A 15,487-nucleotide genomic window follows, 5' to 3' on the forward strand; every position below is an offset into this window, starting at 1 on the left:
GGTAGGGTGTATTTTGTCAAATGAATACATGATTTAAAGCTATCTTGTAGCCAGAATAGGTATAATTAGATGTTTTAGGTAAGAGTATGAAGGTTTGTTTGTGATGCATGTTTTTAGCGTCAGTGTTCTTGTTTTTAGAGCAAGTCCCATACCATGACTGAGTATTGGTCTGGATATAAACACACTTCCATAGCGATGAGCGAGGGGTCACTAATTTCTCCTTTGACTGGTTCTGGTAACGCTACTGACACAGAGCATGTGAAATAAAACAACGTGGCATTAGCTGCTGAGTCAATGTGGCGTGCCTGTTAAACTTCCGCTGCTGCTGTATCTAGTACAAAGTGAGGGGCTTTCTGCAATGTCCAGTGGCTGCAGCAGCTCCCATTTTCCCACTACCCAGCAGCACCTGGCCGAACACAGTGGCGCTTCAGTATACACCTAAACTCTGACGGGAAACGTTTCAGCAAGGGAAGGAAAACAAGAGCTCAAACGGCAGAGGTGCATCCAGTGCGCAGAGTTAGCATCTCCGAAGAACAGCTGCTTTCCTCTGCCAGGGGCTCCTTCTGAGCCGCCCTGCCCCATGTACACAGCAGCCTTTTGGAAAAGCAGGGACCTGTTGCTGCTAGTTCGTGTGTCTGAGCAGGAATGTCTCTGCCTTGGAATAACAACAACAAGGGGTGGGGGGGAGTTGTGAGCAACTGCAGCCCGCAGGCCCCTTTGTCGCCCCTTCCTCTGCTGGGAGCTGGGGCAGGCTTGGATCCCAGCCCCCCGAGGCTAGATGCCTTTCAATTAACCGCGTCTGTTCGGCTCTTGGCTCCTTTTAATGAGGAAGGGAAGTAACTTACTGGAGGGGGCTTGGGAACTGCTCCGCGAGAGGCGGATCGGGCTGCACCTGAGCTACCTACAGCTGTCTCGGGCCAGGGCAGCGGGGGCAGGCAGACCTGAGCTGCTGGAAACCCAATCTTGGCGCTTGGGAATGACCACGTCAGTTTCCCTTTCAGCTAGCGCAGATCGCAGCGAGCGAGGCCGCCTGCTACAGGGGAAGAGGCAAGCGAGCCGAGAGATGCTGATGCTGGAGACAGATTTAACCCCACGTGCCTCTGGCTGAGGCCATGGCATAGACAATCTGGCACTGTAAGACACTGGGGAAAGCTCATCTCCTAGCGTCCCGCGCCCTGTTTCTGTGTTGCACTGGGAGCCAGCCAGAGCCCTAAAGCTGGCAGAGGTGGAAAGGAACGGGGGTGGTGGTGAGGAATAGGAGGTGAGGGAGCAGGGATGTCCGGGACCCAGACTCGGGGCGTTTAATTGTAACGTGTCGTAAATATGTGGCATCTTTGATCAGCTGGATTTCTGTTCCAGATGAAAGGGGGCATATGGGGTGGGGAGGAAAGGGGATGATGGAGCACTATGTATATGTATGTATACAATCTGTTAATAGCGTTAGTGTCTATATAGCTCACTGCAGAAGACGTTAAAAGAGCTGCATTTTGCTGGCAAGGCGCTGCTAACGAACAGCTGGGACCATTGCTCAGAGTGTGTTCTTTCTTTGGTAACCGCGCAGACTGTGCACCCACGCAAACTCCCACTCCTCTCCGTGCTCTCCGTGGGGCTGAGAGTGGCACAGAGAGGGTCAATGGAGTGGGAATTTGGCAGGACCCGTTACTGCCCCTGCCTGTCCCGCTGCAAAACCCATTGCACAAACCGAGAGGGAAGGACACACTGGAAGCCCGAGTCCTGGCTGGCGTTACCGCCTGGGACAGAAGCTGGCTCATCTGGAAACGAATTCTGCTTTGAACAGATGCAAGCAAGGTGCTGCTGTGGCTGGTTGCCAGCCTGTGCCAGGCGGCGGGAAGCAGGGCATCTACCCCAGTGGTTTATTAATGGGGGGCTAGGCAGGCTGCAGGTGGCGGATCAGGGGTCTGAGGTGCAGTAGTGCGGGGACGCATGGGGATCCGGATCTGATGGGGTCGGTAGGAGCGTCCCGCTTGTGCTGCTCCAGTGTGGGATCCCGGGGAGCAAAGCCACACCAGGCTCCAGGCCGATCCACCTCTTCCCTGTCGCCCTCGCTGCTTCCCCCTTCCCCGCGAGCCGGGCAGGGCGCGAGGTATCGCAGGACCTGGACAGCTCCTGCTTTGAAAGCAGCTTCCCGGCGGCAGCTCGAAAGCTCCCGAGCAGGTTGGCCGCTCCCACCCCCCTCCACACCCCCACCCCAACGTGGAAGCCAAACCAGACAGCGAGTCAGATTTTCCTTTTTAAAGCCTCAAAGTGGCCACGTCCTCACGAAGAATGGAACCAATTTGCCCCCCCCCCCCCGCCCTCTGCCCCGCCCTCGCTCCAGCCCCCCAGCTGCTGCCAAAGCTGCCGGGGCAGGTCGGCGATAAGGAGCACGTGACGGCCTGGGAGCCTCGCGGGGCCCCCAGGGCTGCTGCTCCGCCATTGGCTGCGAGGCGTTCGGGGACCGGCCAGCCCAGGGAACCTCCTGCCGTATAAATACGGCCGAGCGGGGCTTTATTATTTTAGCATCCCGGGCAGCAGGTTTCTGCTGAGTTTGGAGTTACTCGCCACGGCTGTATGCCTGCGTCCCATAGGTAATATCTAACCACCGACCAGGGGCTCTGCAACACAAGGAGTCTGCATGTCTAGCAACTAGACATGCTCAGCTTTGTGGATACACGGATTTTGTTGCTGCTCGCAGTAACTTCATACCTAGCAACATGTCAATGTAAGTGCTTTCAGCTTGTTTGCGGTGTGGGGAGGTCTCTTTTTTTGGGGGGGGTGACCTAGACTCCCCACTCTCCCTAGACTTCTTGTCCTTTGAGGGTGAGGAGGAGGTCGGGGGTCTGTCAATGTGGAGCTATACAGCCAGCATCTGTCATTGCCACTGAGCCACTGCAGATTGTCCTCCCAGTTCGGATTTTCACTTTTTTAAAAGCCACACACACACCCAAAAAACCCCGCTCCTTTTTCTGTCTGAGGGTGGCAGGAGGCCAAGGAGCTCCCTCTTTCTCCTTAAAGAAGATGGGCTGTTTTCCAAAGGAGAATGGAAAGTCTTCATTTGTGAGCAGATGCTTCAACTCCTATCAGGGGGATATTGCAGAGCAATCCTCCTAGCTGCACTATAATTATACTTGTGTAGCACTTCAGACTAACTTTTTAAAAGGTCCATGGGGGGAGGGATTGAAAAGGAACAGCTTACCCTCTCCTTGCAAGAACAGTAACGTTAGGGCGTTGTACATTTTGTCTGGGCTGCTGCTGCTGGCTTCTGCCCAAGTGGCGCCCTCTGGAGGGAGGAAACGAGTAGTGCAGGGCACCCCGTCTCAAAGTCGGTGGAGTGGGAATGGATTTACTCTGGAAAACAATGGAGAATGTTTCGGTTGGTTAGCTCCAGCCCCAAAAGGAGGAGTTATTAAAGTTCAGATCTCTTGCGGGTTGGCTGGTTGTTTCCTTGAAAAGTTAAAATCCTACATTTGGAGAGACAAAGAAAACACTTGTTAGGAAAAAAATCTGATAATGTGAAAAAAGGTGTTTTGAGCTCTTGTGTAAAAGTGAACTAATATTCCTAGTATTGCCTTATGGAGACGCTGAGCTCTTCTCTTGCACGCTCACTTAGCTCAGGAATAGTGACCCCTTCTGGTAAACTTTCAAACCAGACGTTAGCGGTTGTAACAAGTCTTGTCTCTTAACTGAATGAGAAATTCAAGAGTCCCTTTGCTTTAATGCAATGTTTGAAGTTCATTTGCACACCTAACACTTGTTTCTTTAAATAACTTTCTATACAAATGAGCTGCACATAGAGCCTATGTGGAAGCATCTCTAGACAAGTGATCTAACTGGTTAAATACATCTGTGCCAGCTGTATTCCTTCAAATGCCACATGGGTGCCATAAGTAAGCTTTTGAACACAATATTCCCATTAATTTTCCCTAAAATACCCAATATGTTACACACAAGCAAACTCTGTTTGTTTTACAGATGATGCTTTTACTCAATGACATCCTTTCTGACAGATGGTTGATCTGTCAAGAGTATTAAGTCAGCAATGACTTTGCGATGATGACCAGTGTCAAATAACATTGTCCAGAGCACAGAAAGGGATCTAAAGATGTAAAAAGTTATCATTGTAGTATCTTTACGACCATATTGGTTTCCTCTCTTCCACTATTTTTTTTAAATTTTATCTACTTATTATCAATTTGACCCTCGCAACTCCCTGGTTGAGGCTAAACATAGACATTTTTCTCCCTCTGGTGGTAAGAAGACATAGTAACACATTTTCCAAATCCAGTAACGTTTTAAGAGAGAAAGAGACCTTCCAAAAACAAAGGGGATTCGTGGGAGAATCCCATTATGTCAGTCAACCCTAAACTTAAGAGCATATGACCTTTTCCAAAAGCATAATAATTTATCCTGAAATAATTATTTAACACCCAGACTTTTACATTTTTAGAGTTCAGTTTGGTATTTGGGAGCACACCAAGTTGATGTTTTAGTAATAAGTTTTACATATCAATTTTCTGTATATTGGATTATACCAGTCATCTTTCTGTTAAACTGTACCAGCCACTGGCATTGGTCTTGATCCTAATAAATTGCCAAACTGAATATCTAAGTGATGCAAACCCAATTTTTAAACATATCAATTCAGTGTGGTCAAAATATAGTGTAAAGTACAGATTAACGTGCTCAATTTTGAGCCAGAATAGACACTTTTTGACTAAATTGCTTGCAGTTTGTAAAAACTAAATAAAATGAGAAAAACATAATTTTATAGATTTTTCATTTTGAGAATTTAAAGCACTAAAAGGCAGTGAGAACCCTTTGAACGATTTGTTCTGTAGTACTAAATATAAAAAATGTGCATAACGAACGTTATTTATCATTTAATGGCTAATCTAATTACTTTCTTATACAATGTATCTGTAGTCATTGTGCTTAGAATTCTCATATCAGAAATACTGGTGAGTTGAAGTAGGCCCCTCCCACAAACTTCATAAAAATGAGCTTGGAGCCATTTACAAGAAAATGGAAAATTATTCCTTTCAATCAAGATCTTTGCATGCATCAGTGTTGCTGGATTTGTCCCTCAATCTGTCTCTATGTCTCTCTCTTACACACACAGACTTGCTCTCCTCTCCTTCTCCTCCTCTTTCCCCCCACCCCCCCAGCCCTAGGCCCAATCATTATTTTGATGGAGATTTTCCTGAGAAAGGGCTGCAGGATCAGGTCCACATAGTACATCCAAGTCTTACAATATAAAATGTAGCTCTGTATTTAATTTCCTTATTCAATCTGTTTCTCCACATAAAATCTCAATAATTGCTACTGTAAACTAACATTTTAATAATAATAATTAAATGTTGGGTATTTTAAAAGCATTGAAATGTAAGCTTTTTAACGTTATTGTAACCTACAATCTATTTTTTCTTCTTTTTCCTCCCTTTTCCAGCAAATGAGGTCAGTATAATTTCATTCAATATACAATATCACCCTTAACTAACTAGCTAGGCACCATTTTTCTTCAGAATTGGCATTCACTTACCTTAATTCCCAAGATGATCATGGTAAAGCTAGCAATTATTAAGTGCTATAGGGACTATCTAGAAATGTGCCCACCCCAATTTCCAAATGGGCAGGGCTTTTTTAAGAGACTGCCTTCATAGGTGAAAATAATATAAAGAGGAAATAACATAGCGGTGACATTTGGATATTATACATGGCCCTTGGGTTGGAGATTATTATACTTTAAAGCTTAAGTATCTCTATAAACGTCATTTCATCAAAAGGATTATGAATGAATTCAGGTGTGTTTTTATTTATACCTTGTTTGCATGCTGTGGTAAATATAAACTAGCCAATTTTATACGTAGGTTTTTAACAGATAGCTGTATATAGTAATAATCTAACAGAATGTGTACTATATACATAATTCCTCCTAGATTTTAGAGCAATTTCACAAATATAGTCATTTATATAGATATATAGATATTTTTTTACAAAATATAAAACTTGATTTAAGAGGCTGAATCTTTGTGTTTGTACATTATAGTAATTTAATAGGATTTGGGATGGAACTGTTATTAATTTCAGTTTTGTTATAATTCATTCCTTTTAGGCAACTGCAGGGCGGAGGGTAAGCGTTGTTGTTATTTATTAATGATTGTTTAAGTATTTTGATAACATGAAATATTCACAGGCAAACTAACATTTTGTTGGATATAAGTTGAAAGGAAACATATTTAAGCTGTTTTTCAGACACTTGACCAATTTAGCACTTAAATTATTAGACAGTAAAAAGAAGAAAACAGCTGTTGGGCTATATTTACACCAGTGTAAACATAGATTCTGGATTTACACTGTTTTACCTGACAGCAGAATTGTGCACACAGAGAACTAAGTTATATTTAGAAAAGCATTCTTGAGAACATTTCAAAAAGTAATTGATGACAAATACACACTTTACACAACAGTGATGCCTATAAGGACAGAAAAAATACATGTTGTTTTTAGAAATAAATAACACTTTAGTACTAATTATTCAGTGTGCAGTAAAACAAAAATCAGCTTTACATGGATGTGTTTCCACAGACTATTGTTATAGTCTACTCCTCCCTTCTCAATAAGTTATAGTTACTTTGATAGATATAACTGATCTCTTCCCTACAAGTGAAATATATAATATAGTAGTTTTGTCACACTTTCACAAATTGATTATTCTAAGCAATACGATTGGTTTATATGCATTCATATGTCTTGCTGGAGGACTGCACAGCAAATTACATTGTTTTCTTTCTCTTCCTGCAGGGTCCCAGAGGAGACAAAGGGCCACCAGGAGAAAGGGTAAGGAACCACAGTTGTTGTTCAGCTATTTTTGTTATAACAATTGTCTTTGGAGGAACAGTAGAAAAGAACCAACCACATTAAAGCACAAGTAATGAAATAAATTCACTTCTGAGAGTTTTGTGTACACACTTTTATAAAAAGGTATACTACATGACAGAACAAATTCTGCCCTGGGTGACACTTGTGGAGCTTGGCTAAGTTCTGCCCGGGTGTGAGTTCAGAACTTGGCCTAGTACCTTTGGTCAATAGTCTGAAGAATAATTTCCAACTGTACACAGTGGAGGCAGGTAACATGAAAGTGGAGAAGAAAAGCTGACATGGAAAGGTGCAGACTCAGAGCTGGTTCAAAGCATTGGATAAAGATTAAAACTATGTAAAACACTAAGCAGAATAGACAAAGCCTGCCCTAAGAAGCTTTCACTTATTGTAAATCAAATATACATGGCTTGAAAAAACTTTTGTAGGCAAATATATATTCTACTGGTCTACTGAGAAGGAGGTGTTAGTAGATTTTGTTTATGTAACTGTAAATGAAGATAGTTACATATCTAATTACAACTTTCACATACTCCTATTATTTACATTCATTTTGTTTTTCTGGTTTGCTTTTGTGTCACACAAGTTTTTTTGGGAGGCATATTTTTTATCTTCACAAGGTGCAGTAGTGATGGCATTGATTTTGCATCATTTTATATCATGGAAATGCCATGATATGGTGCATATTTTGTGTAACGATCACTTACAAGCTTTGAAGCCCACACTGTAAACCATCAAGAAGAATACGTATAGTTGGGGATGTATATTTGCTTTACACTATTTATTTCTACCTAAATCCATTTAAGAATTATTTTCCCTATTGTAACAATATATAGAGTGCGCGTGTGTGTGTGTGCGTGCGTGTACAGTGGTCCCAGTCTTGCTCCAGCTGAAGTCAATGGGAGTTTTACCACTGATTTCATTTGGAGAACAGTTTGCGCCCAAAATACAGAGTAATCTAAATGCTGTCCTCAATCACACCTGTGACTGAAGGCACAGTGCGGTGAGGTTGCATGGGTGTAACTAAGGCTAGATTTGGCTCACAGTTTGGTTGTGTATATGCAGTTTCAAGCAATTATAGCAAATGAAGAGTATCATCAATTGCGGTAGAGGGACAGAACCAAAAATCTTTATCGCACTCTGTTTTGCTCTGTTATCAGATTTGTAACTATATTGGGCCAGATCCACAGTTCAATGTAAATCAGCCTCGTTGCATTGAGTGTAATGAAGCTATGCTGTTTTACACCAGTTGAGGTTCTGCCCAGCGAGCCTCCGCTGACTTCCCCCCAGTTTTCAGGGGCAATTTTGTACACCCAGCCATTTGTGTCCACAGTTGTTGCATGCCAGTTATTTGTATCTGCAGAAGACTTAATTTGTGACATTTGGGCACAAGTGATTATACCAGTGTGTGTTGCCCATACTCACTTCGAATATCCTCTTGGTGCTACTTAGTGTGAATAAGGATGACAGAATCTGGCCTTGTGTGTGCAAATTGTGGGTACAAAATTTGACAGTACTTCAAAATTGAACACCCCAATTTAGCAGCCACTTTTGAGAGCATGGATCTAATAAAATCTCCAAAGAGCCTCAATGCTCTAAAACATAGGAAACGTACTGTTAGGGTAAAACAACATGGCAATGGAAGTTTAGACTTTTTAGAAGTTAACAGTCAGTGCTGAAGTTGCATATATGGGAATGTTGGAGAGTATGTCCTAGCCTCTTTCTTACTTATGATTTCACAAGTTCAGAGTCTTCTTCAACTACTCCTAACATTCACTTCATTTTCATCTTTTTGACTCTAGGGTCTACCAGGTGTACCAGGCATAGATGGTGAAGATGGTCCACCAGGGCCACCAGGCCCCCCTGGTCCTCCAGGTCTTGGCGGAGTAAGACATCCAAATTTTCATTGCTGAAACTGATCATCCATGCATTGTAGCATCTGATGATTAAAGATCATATATCAGAAAATAAAGGCATTTCACTTTAGAATAGGATAAAACATTCTGTTGGGCTTGGAATGGGATGGGATTCTTCATTCCATTTCACTGAAATATTCTTCAAGGGCTATATTTCCCATGATGAATTTGGGACCCATATAAATGTCAGTAGGGTGCTTAGCACATGCATGAAGGGGAGAATTAACTCCTTGATTCCCTAATGTTATTTTTTTCTTGTCTGAACATCTCAGATCTGTGCACCCATAACATATTTTTGTTATTCAGGAATTAACTAAATGAAATCCATACTGATTAAGCACATGGGCAAACAAGACAGCACTTTTTGCTGTTAGCTTCAGGTGAGGGGATGTTAGTATTGAAACCAAGTGTAGAAATAATATAAAATATATAAAATATAAATAAAATAAAAATCTAGTAAAAGTACTGTTATGGTGAAACAACATGGCTATGGAAGTTCAGACTGTGCTAACTTTTTAGAAGTTAACAGTCGGTGCTGAAGTTGCGTATATGGGAATGTTGGAGAGTATGTCCTAGCCTCTTTCTTACTTACTAATAAATAAACTACATCCTTCTTCCCTCTGAATTTTTCAATATGAACAATATTAGTGTCTCAGACTTTAAATGGATCATGTCACCTCTAGCCTTCTTGCAGAAACAATGTGTGCTTCGCTTGTTCTCAAAAGGCCTTGATATGCCTGTTTAACCCTTTGAGTGCCCTACATTAGCGTCATGAGAGGCATAAGGTCTTAGAGATGACATGTTAATGGGCAGGCACTGTAAATCCCTGGGGCACCAGGGAGATTAACTCACTTTCCTTTTCACTGGGAAAAGAAATGGGGTTTGTTGTTTGTTGTTTTTTCCCTTTTAGCAGACATTAAATTGAAATAAAAAGATTAAGTTAAAATAATAGGAATTTGAAAGGAACCCAAAGCATGAAAGGAATATTTTCTGTTTCATCTTGGTTTAATAGTTGGACAGAACATTTTCTCTCTAAAGATTTCAGTAAGGAAAACCTCTCCTTCTGTAAAAATCTGCAAGGCTCATGTTGATGGAAGTGAATAAAGTCCACTATAGTTTTCTTGAGAATGTAGGCACTTCAGATATTCTGGAAAGCTGCAGAGCCCTAGCTCACTTGAAGGCTCAAAGGGGTGGAACATTAAGTGCAGCTGGTTGATGCAATGATAAATGTACATAGTATCTCAAATTGAGACTTATCCAAAATGATTTAGGTGATTTAAGAATATTTACCTCTTCCAAATGGGCGTAAGTTTCATGTTCTGAATTTTCAACTCACGTTATCAGTCTCTCTCAGCTACTGTTGAACAAATGTTGCTGAGAGAGTTGTGTGAAATGGCATAATTATTACTAAGGAAAATTTAGTTTCTTGAATAAACACAAATGCACTCAATAAATGTTGATAGATTTTAAGGAAATTAAAACATTATCCAGCAAATATAACAAAAATCAGATAATCTGAGCATATCAAATAGATCTAAAAGCCTGATAGTATTAATGAAGTTCTTCTGTGTAATATCAATTTCAAACATTCTCTCTCCTACAGAACTTCGCTGCTCAGTATGATCCATCGAAAGCAGCTGATTACGGCCAAGGACCCATGGTAGGCGAACATTCTCCTTCATTTGACAACTTACATAGATACGTTTATTAAATATTTCATTTGGATTCTTACTACATTTCTTACATGTATCATAACTGACAACATAGTTCAAAATATATGTGATGATCATATCAGAGTCTGAGTCAATGTAAAGCTTTTGCTGCTCTTTTGATGCAGGGCAATGGAAAATGTTTGCAGTACATTCTTAGGTCTAGACCCTCTGCTGGTGTATCTCACTGTAGTTCCTTTGACATCAGTGGAGCTATGCTGATATAGACCAGCTGAGGATCCGACCCTTATTTTGTCAGGGAAGCTCATGTTCTGATCTTAGGTAATTTTGTTTTATTTACTATCCCTTTCCTCATAATGAGACATAAGAAAATTGTGTTTTGGGAATGAAGAAAGTTGACAGTGAAATGAATCTCAGTCATGCCAAGATGGACCTGGTAAGAGCTATCTCAGCTAGTTCATCTCAGCACCATTGATATGATGAACTTGTGGAAGCAAGTTCTGCCCCATGACTGTATGACTCTGTTGACTTCATTGGGGTTGCATTGGTTTAATAAGGGCATAATTTGGTCCATGGATTCTGTGAGTCATTTACTCCCAATGCTTATCACATCTAAGACTAATTAGGCAAAACAGACATATAAAATATGTCTCCCAGTACAGAGTGATTTGAGTAAAGATCAAATTGTTTTTGATAAACATATAGGCAAAGCCCATTCTGAGGGAGAGCCTTTTCTACCTACTGCTGCTAAATCTGTAGAAAGGGACATTTTAGAAGTATATTTGCTTCTCCATTTGGATCATTTTGTGTGTGTATATGAGGATAGCAGAATATGGGCTAAATTCTGCCTTCAGTTACATCTGTGCAACCCTATTGTAGTCGAGGTGTAAATTAAGGTAGAATTTGTCGCTTGTCTCCAGGAACAGTGACTACACACAATATCAGTGTTGCCAATGTACCTAAAATGTAATCAGTGAGTTAAATTCTGCCCTATTTTACAGCTATGCAACCCCCCATTCAAGTTACTAGTGGATGTATGGCTGTAATTCAGTGTAGAATTTGTCCCCAGCATGTTCAGCTAAACTGTTTAGTACTGGGCTGATCAATTAGTGTTTCCATTCCTGAAAACAGCTTAGATATGAAACTTTCATAAAAAGATGTTGGCACACCTGCCTGTCATAGCATTAGTCACACTCATTCCCTCCATAACCAATATGTATCACTTGTTCATATATATATGTACTCTATTAATAGATCATAAAAATGTATCTGTACTTCGGCAGTGTATAGAGAAACAAATAGCAGGGAGTCTTGTAATGCTTCAGTGATAACTCTGGGGAGGGATAAAACAATTTACAACTGAGCAGCTAGATGGAGGCTGTCTTTGTCCCTGGGAGGAAGTGAGAAAATGTAGATGAAGATTCAGTCACCTGTGACTGTCACTGCTGCAAAGTGCTAACTAAAGAATTTTCCACCAAGAGTGAACAAATAGAGTAAATCACCCCCCTACCAGCAACACCAATGGTGCTACATGCAGAAAGATGAGCCTGCGCCTGATTGTTGTTTAATACTTTTTTCTTCTGTTCCAGCCCTAAATAAAAATGTAGTGCAGTGAAAATCAATCTGCATTCAAAGCTTTTCTTATCTTCAGTGGGAGTTTTGAGTGCAGAAGCACTGAAAGATTGGGCAGAGTGGAATTTATACATGTTCAAAATGAATCTGAGCCATGCCCATGTTTACTGTACTCCTACTTCCCCCACATACCAATAATGTGTATAACCAGTCATGTGAGAGTAAATAACTGTGGTCTCCATGAAAAAGATAAGATTAGGATATTATTGCGATGGGTAAATGATTCATTTTTAATGGAAACTGCTATTCTACAGGTACTGCATGAGTAAATTCTGTTAGCATGAATGGGAATAATGAACCCATATGGCAAGAAGAATGGACTCCTTAATCGTTTCCAAAACTTGTGTGATTTCATAGTGAGAAATCTCTTAGATCTTGAATTTTAGCAAAATCTGCTTGTAGGAAATATTTAATTCTTTATTTCTAAATGCCACAGAAAAAATCATAGGGAAAAAATGGAGGTGGAATTCACCTTCATGCAGAGATCCAGTGCAAGGCCTATGTATCCCTCCAGTCCTACTTAAACCCTCAAATAGGGTCTAAGTGAGACAAGTAGTCCGCAGGCCTTGTTCAGGGAGTCCACATAGCAGGAATTTTACTCCAAATTATTACATATTTTGGTAACCATATCATGTATTGTAAAATACAGTTTGTGCAGTCTCACCACCTACTAAGTTTTCTCTCGATCCTATAGGGAAATGCCCTTCTTTCAATAGGCATATGTTCCCTTCATTCGTTTTAATGAGTACTGTTCACATTGTTAAGAGACCCTAATGTTACATAATCTACTGTATTGAAAAACTGTTATATATTCTTTCACCCTGCTCTCAGAATATGTAAAAATGTTCCCAAATATGTATTTTAGATTATTATAATCTGTTAATACTAAATTATTTCAGTTATGACATAAAGCACTCTCAATCCCATAAAACATGAATTTGTATGATGGAAGTTTAGATAGATGAGTTTGGGGTGGCTTATTTGTTTGTTTCTGTGTTTGCTCTGTACTATATAAAACAATTGTTAACAGATTGTGTGCTAGTCTATTAACAATCCTCTTTAAGGACATAATTTGGGTTCATAATATCCGTTTAGCAGAATAAACTAGTAACGCTTTATGGATTGCCTTATGAAGTTCAAAAAAATGCAAGGTGGAGAATTTAAATGAAAATAATTTCTCTATATCTGGCAAAATATTACACATGAAATGTATACACAGAGTCACTTTCCAAAGTAGTACACTGACAGGGATTTTGCAGCATATAGTAATAGTAGCATATGTAATCATTCATTATCTAGATTTTTTTTTTCTCTTATTGCCCTGCCACGATACCAGTTTTCATTTTTCAGTATCTCTTCCTTTCCTTTGAAGAGCCACTGACAAGGTCAAGAGACCCTAAAATGTCTCTAACAATGGATTTTTTGTTGTTTGTTTATGCCTGTGGGAATGTGCAAGTTGTGACATCATCCTTTCACACTGCCTGTTGGCTCAGAAGAATAGTGCAGGCAAGCCAAGAGGACGAATGACTGTGTACAAGGGCACTTGTATCATATCCTCACCTACAAGCCAAAAAGAAAGTAGGAAGTCTAATGACTTGTCAGCATTGGCAGTGTGGCTTTAATAGTTTCATTATATCCCATATATACTGGGATGAGTTGGTGGTAAGCTAATAGGCAAAGCAGAGTCAGGGAACTCCTAGGTTCTGTTCCCAGCTCTGCCTTTGACTGGCTGTATGCTTGAGACAGATCACTTTAACCTCCAGTGCTTCAACTATTGCACAATGGCAGCTATAATCCCTTCCTACTCCTCAGGAATGTTGTCAGACTTAATGAATTAATGTTTGTAACATATTTTGTTCTCCTCAAATGAAAGATGCTAGATAATGGCCAAGTATTATTATTATTATGCTAATGGGTTTTTTATATGTTTTTTTTCCTAGGGTATAATGGGACCCAGAGGCCCACCTGGAACAAGTGGACCCCCTGTAAGTGTATTCAGATTGCAGTCATTGGAACGGGGAGGAGTATGTGCATCTAGAATATGAATAGTTTATTCTATAAGACGATATTAAGAAAACTTATTTTTTCTAGGGTGCTCAAGGTTTCCAAGGACCTGCTGGTGAGCCTGGTGAACCTGGTCAAACAGTAAGTAGATTTTTCTCCCCCTTACTGTTAATTTGAAGTGGATCTGAACTCTGAATTTTTTGTTTATGTGCATGTCCAGGGGTATTTGAATTTGTTGTTTCTGTTTGCTCCTGTCACAGAGATAGGCCTGAGCAGTGGGGCTCAGACTTCCACAAGTCTAAAGTCAACTGGCTTCCACAAAACTTGGATGGAAGGACTCAGAACCAGGGTCCCATGTCAGCCCTCTCTAATTCAAATTGAACATCAAAGCAACTGAACAGTCTCACTTCAATTGTCCAACTTCACATAATCCATGTGCTTTTTTTATAGGGTCCCGTTGGTGCCCGTGGTCCAGCTGGTCTTCCTGGAAAGGCTGGTGAAGATGTAAGTAATTACTAAACACCATTCATCTTCATTAGAGTCAGAGGTTCTTGATTAAAATCTGTAAATTAAACTAATCTTATTTAAATGGCACCCCTAGGTGTTCTGGTGACAATTACTTGAAAATGTAAAACACACACCAAAAAATAAACCACAACTCCCCAAACCATTGATTTTATAGAAATCGCGTTGCATTTTGCAAACATAGTGTAAAAAAGACAAATGTTAAATCTTTCCATATGTGACTTCAAGCCTCAAAAATACAGGAAAAGTGAAATTAAAGCAAATGTAGCATCCATGTATTTAAGATAACCTCCAATGATTTTTAAAAAGTGGTTCCATTTCCTTAGTTACACAACTAGTTTTCTTTTCTGTCACTTTTTAGGGTAACCCTGGAAAACCTGGAAGACCTGGTGAGAGGGGTGTTCCTGGTACTCAGGTGAAACATCGCCTATCATATATTAAACAGAATAATTGTCTCATAGCTGATAAAACCTGGGGATATGTAGGAAAAGGAATATATTAGCAGACTAGTAATACTGGCCTGAATGGACTACTCTGCTATTCTGCTGCCATTCCATACCCTAATGGATTCTTCTGTATGTATATTCTTATGTATGGCGCTAGAGAGTCTGTGTATCAGAAACGTTTAGGGGCTCATATTAATTTTTTTTTTGGTGGGGGGGGGAATAGCACGGAAAGAGGAGGATTGATCCTTTACTAGACTACACTAGTATAGAACATATTTGATGTCCTAACAACAGCTATGAGCTACACCCTATGCATCCCACAGAAGAACGTGGCAATTGGCTGCTTATTGTTAATTTTGCTTAGTAGTTAAGAGCCTGACCCTGCGAAGGATGGAAATTGACAATGCTGAGTATTTCA

General features: G+C 40.6%; 1 protein-coding gene across 1 annotated transcript in view; it reads left to right on the forward strand.

Moving 5' to 3' along the window:
- The first annotated feature begins 2,504 nt into the window (after positions 1–2,504).
- COL1A2 (collagen type I alpha 2 chain) overlaps positions 2,505–15,487 on the forward strand; it is a 50,117-nt gene continuing 37,134 nt past the window's right edge. Inside the window, exons 1-10 of the mRNA XM_030550582.1 lie at positions 2,505–2,722; positions 5,447–5,454; positions 6,113–6,130; positions 6,802–6,837; positions 8,679–8,762; positions 10,396–10,452; positions 14,035–14,079; positions 14,186–14,239; positions 14,549–14,602; positions 14,985–15,038. Of these exons, the coding sequence (XP_030406442.1) occupies positions 2,653–2,722; positions 5,447–5,454; positions 6,113–6,130; positions 6,802–6,837; positions 8,679–8,762; positions 10,396–10,452; positions 14,035–14,079; positions 14,186–14,239; positions 14,549–14,602; positions 14,985–15,038 (480 nt within the window). The 5' untranslated portion in view covers positions 2,505–2,652. The remainder of the gene's footprint in view (positions 2,723–5,446; positions 5,455–6,112; positions 6,131–6,801; positions 6,838–8,678; positions 8,763–10,395; positions 10,453–14,034; positions 14,080–14,185; positions 14,240–14,548; positions 14,603–14,984; positions 15,039–15,487) is intronic.

Source organism: Gopherus evgoodei, chromosome 2 (genome assembly GCF_007399415.2).
Source record: "Gopherus evgoodei ecotype Sinaloan lineage chromosome 2, rGopEvg1_v1.p, whole genome shotgun sequence".
NCBI classification, from domain to species: domain Eukaryota; kingdom Metazoa; phylum Chordata; order Testudines; family Testudinidae; genus Gopherus; species Gopherus evgoodei.